This window comes from Numenius arquata, chromosome 2 (assembly GCF_964106895.1).
Source record: "Numenius arquata chromosome 2, bNumArq3.hap1.1, whole genome shotgun sequence".
In the NCBI taxonomy this organism is placed as follows: domain Eukaryota; kingdom Metazoa; phylum Chordata; class Aves; order Charadriiformes; family Scolopacidae; genus Numenius; species Numenius arquata.
This window is the reverse complement of record NC_133577.1, coordinates 78,403,250-78,409,776: the sequence shown is the minus strand read 5'-3', so window position 1 is coordinate 78,409,776 and position 6,527 is coordinate 78,403,250. Positions and strand designations below refer to the sequence as shown.

At 47.4% G+C, this 6,527-nt stretch overlaps 1 protein-coding gene across 1 annotated transcript; it reads right to left on the bottom strand.

The window, feature by feature from the left end:
- Positions 1-2,537: 2,537 nt before the first annotated feature.
- Positions 2,538-5,602, bottom strand: LOC141462473 (cytoglobin-1-like). Its single transcript, XM_074144307.1, has 3 exons — positions 5,508-5,602; positions 3,857-4,088; positions 2,538-2,666 (listed from the first exon to the last, which is right to left on the bottom strand). The coding sequence occupies exons 1-3, from the start codon at positions 5,600-5,602 to the stop codon at positions 2,538-2,540; spliced, it is 456 nt and encodes a 151-aa protein (XP_074000408.1).
- Positions 5,603-6,527: the final 925 nt, after the last annotated feature.

The following is a 6,527-nucleotide window of genomic DNA, read 5'->3' as shown; positions in this document are numbered from 1 at the left end:
CAGCAGTGCTTCCTCCTGGGGAAATGCTTCCAGGGACGTCAGAAGTAGAAGCCTGGGCTCTCCAAGGCAAGCATAGAAAATATTCTTGCAGTATGATGAGGTTGCTATTTCTACTGCCCACTGAGTAAGGAAACGATTCAGTCTAGGATGCTGCTGGCTCACACCGGGGAGAAAAAATCACTCCTGTGTGTCTTAGGCTTGTTTGATCGGTGTCAAGAGGATGGGGCTGGTCTTTTTTCAGTGGTGCCCGGGGATAGGACAAGAGGAAATGGGCACAAACTTGAATATAAGAAGTTCCACCTAAATATAAGGAGGAACTTCTTTACTTTGAGGGTGGCAGAGCCCTAGAACAGGCTGCAAAGAGGTGGTGGAGTCTCTGTCTTTGGAGACATTCAAAACCTGCCTGGAGAAGTTCCTGTGCAACCTGCTGTAGGTGGACCTGCTTTGGCAGGGGGGTTGGACTAGACAATCTCCAGAGGTCCCTTCCAACCCCATACCATTCTGTGATAGTGACCATGTGCAATCTGACCAGTATAACCGTGCCCTGAACTGGTTCAAACCCACTCCACTGCATAAGCCAGAAGCGCTCTGGTACTGGTACGGTATATAAGGTTAACTGCGCCTCAGTGATACTCTAATTACTCATTAACTCAGTATTAGCTTTAGCAAAGGTATAGGAAAAAGGCATGTTCTCTAACATTGCCTTTCTCTATAGCAGGATGTTGTAATGAAAGAAAAAGAGATTTTACAGTGTTGAAAACTGAGGTTAGAATAAGCCCGGGGGCTTTTTTGGTTTGGTTTGCAGCATGTCACACCTGTGCTTTTATGAAGCAGCTGAGCGCCCAGCCTGATGGATGGGCATTTGAATTTGGTTGCTGTTCTGTTTTTCCAGAGACCACTGGCTCTTAGGGCCGATTCAGGCGTTTCAATTAACTTGTCTTATCTCAGTAGGATCTTCCGTAAGCAGCAATGCTTTCTCATCACACGTTGTGCCGTTATGAGCCTTGTGGTAGCTTCTGTTTAACCAGGGAAGGTGACTTGAAAGCTCTGCTGCTCCTCTCTGGCTCTGATAGAAGTGACCGCCCTGGCACCTAGCAGGGGTAGAAACATTGCTGCTCCCAGCGTGTTCCCTTCTGCTCACCACTAGCTGTTTTAAACAGCAAATAGAAGCAGCCTCTACTCTTTCAGTGTAAAGCAACACCTCTAAGGGCGATAGTTGTACCTTTGCCTACAGCTCTACAGCAAAGTAGCCCAAGCAGCCCTTCAATTAAATCACCAATAACGCAAATGGCCTTCCAGCGGGAAGAGTGGGTGCAAGGGAGGGTTTTCCTAGAAGCTTCCCCAAAACCACTGCCAAGGTTTCTAGTCCCCTCTCTGGGCAGCCCTGGGATATCTGAGATGACCTTCCCTCCCTTGCTCACCTCGCTGAGCCTCTCTACTGCCCGTGTGCCAGGCAGGGGCAGGAAGGCTGCTGCTCGGCTCAGACTCTTTAGCAAGAAAATGATTAGGCTTAAATGAGAGGACGCATCTGCTTTCTCGGTGTTTATTGCGTTACACTGAAGCAAACCCACATGTAGTTATTTGCAGTTATTAGCTGATGATTTCACCATGTCTAAGGAATACGAGGAAAAGCAATTAAATAGTTTGGGACTCGGTTACCACTGAAGGGAGGCTCAGGACGTGCGACAGGACAGGATGAGGGCAGCACTGTAGAAACCCCATTCAGCGGAGCAGCAATCTCCCTCAGATGGCTGCTTTTTGAGCAGCACAGGATCTAGTGAGCTCCGTACTGTTGCCCTCTCCTGGCTACATGGCAAGAGCAATTTGCTGGGAGTAGCACTGTGAAATCCATGTGCTGGAGATGTTCATCCCTGCCCAGAGGGACCCAGCGGTGACCACATTCAGCGTTGCCATCCCTTATGCTGAAAGGTGCTCCGAGAAACCTCTCCCCAGGTTGGGGAACTCTCCTGGCTCATGCAGGATGGGACTTGCCCCATGTCTTTCTCAGATGTTAGTCTTTCCCATATACCACTTCCCCCATTGTTTTCATTCAAACACGAAATAGCACCCATACCTCTTAAATAATGACCTCTGCAAAGTCTCTGGAGATGCTTAAAAATGGTCTCCTGCTCGTCTTTCATGAGGATGGAGAGGTGGTAGCTGAGAAAAAGAGCTGCTGGTGCCTCTCTGGGCTGGTGCTGCTGGATGGAACTAGTCTCTCTCTCAGGAACAGCAAGCTTAAAGTCATCATCTTAAAATGTAGGCTTCAAGGACGGTGGCCAGAGGAACCCACCTGGAGCACTGAAGCTGCAAAGCACATCAGGATTTGTTGGTTGGCTTTGATGTATTTGCGGGTTTTATTTAACTGTAGAAACTCAGTTTGCTAAGGGAATTTTTAGCATCGATATCTACATGACATAAGCCTTTCTCTTGCTTTTTTTTTTTTAACATTTTCATTCTTCCAACCGTGGCTGGAGGCCCAAAAGCAGCAAATCAGTGCTGGCGAGACATCTGAAGAGCCTGGAGATTGCACATCCTCACCAACCCGCCTCTTTGTAGACATTGTTCAGGTGAGTGCAGATTTCATTGGTCACCTTCTCAAAGGAAGCTTTGCAGTCTCCGCCAAATTTCTCCTCCATCAGTTGCAAGATAATGTCACAGATAATCTAAACAAGGAGAAGGGAAGAAACAACCCATGTGAACTTTCCTCCACATTAGAGATGTAAGAATTATATATAGAGTTATATATTTCAGCTGGGGTTCTTGGAGGGCAGGAAGGGACTACAAGAATGATTCAGCAGCATATAACATGCAGAGCTTGTAATAAGTCATGGAAAATTAGGTGCATTATAGAATTCACCAAAAAATGCAGTCACCGTGGCTGGTTTTTTTAACTATCTTGTATCTAATTAATGTTGACTGCGCCCGTCACTTAAAGACAGCTGTATAGGACCAGTTCACTTGGCCCACTTACTGCAGTTCTTCTCCTGGCAGTGGACTGTCCCAAATGCTTAGAGGCCATGAGGAACCCTGTGTTGGGCACCTATGGAATATATGGGTTGGGGAGTAAGTTTCGTCCTAATCTTTCCTGCTCATTAGCTATCTACCACTCTGTAGAAATTACAGTCGCTAAGTAGATGGTATACTTTGAATTGTCAGCTCCTTTTCTGTGAAGCATTTATTATTTTGTGTGCATCTTTACCCTGAAAAAGTCTTTTCAGGACTTCTCCAGGCAGAAATCCTCACTTATTGAAAACTGGGCCCACTGCTTTGGAAACCACCTTCACGGTGCCTGAGTGACCAGAAGGTCCCTCTTTTTGCACTTTGTGCTGCGTCAGACAGATAAAATAGGTTTAAATGAACTCTGCCAGTGACCTTAGGTGGACTTGGGCGAGTAATTTGATCCTGTATTTATTATCTGTCTTTGTTTAGTGATGGCAATGCTGTTGCCATTGTTGCTCAGTAACAGCTGATTTAGTGGTCTTAGAAAAGTTCAGTTCTTGTTACTAGAGAAAAGTAGACATCAGGGACTGAATTCCAGTGTTAAGGTGCTTTTCTGTGTCTTGTTATTAAATGAGAAACATGGGAATCCTGCTGCACTGAGAAAACCCCCTACAGCTCGTGGGCAGCCCTGCAGCTCCCACCTGAGCAGACCTGCCTGCATCGCATTGCTGCATAGCCTTCTTCCCAACAGATGCCAGATCTTTCATTCCTGCTATCCTCCACCATCAACTGTCTCACCTTCCACCATCTCCACACTCTGGAGCGCATATATGTGTATATTTCTATAGACAAAGCCTGTTTTCCTCAAAGGGGAAGACATCCTCAGCTGCTGGGAAGAGGGCTGCTGGCTCACCCTAAAGTTTTTGGGGTCAATCTTCAGCTGGGTGGCATGTTTCTTGCCAAGTGGGTTCACTATGCCAAGAAAAGCTTCGGAGTTGTCCAGGTGTTGCACCATGTCGTTGATGGCGGAGAAAACCTTCTTGCCGTGGCCCCTGACCTGATCCGACTGTTTCATCTCTTCAGCAGAGTCCATGCCTTTGAAGTGTGAGAAATAGGACTTGGTGTCCGGGTGCTCGGTAAACATCCTGTTGAGAAATGAGAGAGTCCTAATTTGTGGACCAAGGCATCAATGCAGATATGGCTTCCTGTTCCAGGCCTTGTCTTACACATTTATTGCCCTTTTCCCATTTCTTTATTAGAACAGACTCCTCTTTCCCCTGCATTTCTTGGTTCTCCTTTGCCCTTCCCATCTGTACCCAGCCCCTGTGCCCACAGCAGCCTGTCCCCTCTCTCGCCTTTCCCTGGGGCACTTCTCTTTTCTCCCTTGGCCTTAAAACCTACCTATCCTGGATTTATTCTGCTGCTTCTACAGTAAACCTTTCCTCGGTGTTGGCTCAGTGTTAGGGAAGCTAAAATCCACAGAGAAGTGGGAGCGCTTTCACACGGGGTGAGCGTGATATTCCAGCGTGATATTCCCAAAGGTGTTCTGGACATATGTCAACTGTGCTCTCAGTGGGTGTTTTCATGGAGAAAAACTACTACTGGTATTGTTAATTAACCCTTTCCTAGAGTTTATCCCAAAGCTTTCTTACTGCCTGTGATGGATTGCTGTTTGAGTACCGGGTACCGCTCATTTCGGTTATTCAAAAGTAACACAACTCAATGCCACTCATAAAGGAATTGCCTTTTATAATACATCAATTACAGTCTGGGGCTGTAGGACACTAAGGCAAAGCCTTCTAGAGTAAATTACTCCCAGGAGCCAAGCCACTGCATGCTACTAGCATTTTATAGCTGCATTTCTGACCCTAACTGTCCTCAGGTTGTGTAGACTGCAGAAGGCTGATCCAGGCACATGATGATGTGATATACAAGAAAGCCAGAGGGAGGGCTAAAGGTATGATAACCAGAAACAGCATTTGGACTGATCAGTGCGTATGGAGGTGATGTAAGTCACAGCTAAGAGAGGGATACGTGAAAGGTGAATAGAAGAAACTTCTGTCTTATGGAAAAAGAGAGGAAAACAGAATGAAAACTAAGAGAGGAAAGCCCACAGGAAGGGTACAATGCAGTGAAACAGATGGGCTCTGGACCTGAAAGGCTGAAGGAGAATCAGAACAAAAATACTGAGGACATGCAAGTTAAAAAAAAAAATCATTAAAGCAATTTTCGGGAAAAGGGTAAGAGGGAAATAGGGCTCATGGTTTTGTTCCCATTCTCTTTCATACCACGCTTTCTTTTCTTTACCTTAAATGAGTGAAGAAATTGTTCTCATCTCTTCTTTCTTTCCCACCCCGTTCCCTCTTTCCTTTTACTTTTATTTGTGTGGATCTCTCCTTTTCCCTGTTTCCTCCCTGAGGTGGGATAAACCACAGCAAACCAAAATGTTCCCAGCAAGGGCTGCGTGAAACACATCAAGCCGTGCTCCTAGGTGGTAACTCCATCCTTCTTGCTGTTCGTCCTTCAGCACTCTGGGGTAGCAGCGGGATGGTCTCTTTCCTTACCTGACCAGCACAGTTGTCCCATTGTCCTCAGCATCCACATATATCTTTTCCCAGGCACCACGGGCACTTTGCACCTCTGCTTCAGAGAACGACATGGTGGAGGAGACGGCTGCAACAAAGGACACAGTGGGAAGGAGAAGGTCAGGGAGGTCCTGGTGGGGTGGTTCTGCTCCAGTTCTCTCCTTGGGGCTCTCTAAATACTGCCCTGAGGATTTAGGAGATCTTGAATGGACTCTTTGTCTCTGTTACCCCTTGGTCACATTTCTTTGGGCTTTAGGGCTGCCTAATCACTTTTAATCAGGAAAGAAACCAACCACGTGAGGAGAGAGAACTAGCACTCTCTCTATGGTGTCAGGTGCCAGAGCAAAGATCTTGCTGTCTGAGGAGAAAAGACAAAAAAAGGGTTTTCAGTGGGGAAAAAAAGATCTGCTCTCCTCCTCTCTTGCCCCTGCCAAGGCCAGTGCTTGGCTTCTCTTTCCCGAGGGCGATCCTTGCCTGAACACTAATTTTCCTGGTTTGTTCCCAGCAGCGCTGCTGTGCTGTGGGCACCGTGGTGCCCTGCCATTCTGTCTTCCCAGCACTTCCCAGCTCCTTCAGTCCAAGTATTTCCCATTTTCCAGATCCAGAAACTCTCTCCAGTCCTGCTGTCATGCCACAGTCACTGCTTTCCCCACAGCCCTCTGGTTTAGCTGGGGCTCACCCCATGCTGCTCCCGGTCTCGATACTGGGTATATGGAAGACATTACCATCCCAGAACACCTCCATTATGGGGACAGTGATGGCAGCGTGGGCACAGCATCCATGGCAGCAGAGCCCTTGCAAGCCATGGCATTTTAACACCGGAGATAAATGGGTGCAGGACACCCAGGCTGGAAGCACAAGCAATTTGCTACCCAAAACCTCCTGGCTTGCAGCTGAGATCTCTGTCCTACCCATAAGCCCTACCTGCCTGGAAGGGAGAAAGAGGTAAGGGGCAGGAGAAGGGTGAGCGTGGAGCTGCAGACAGCGTGTATGGGCCTG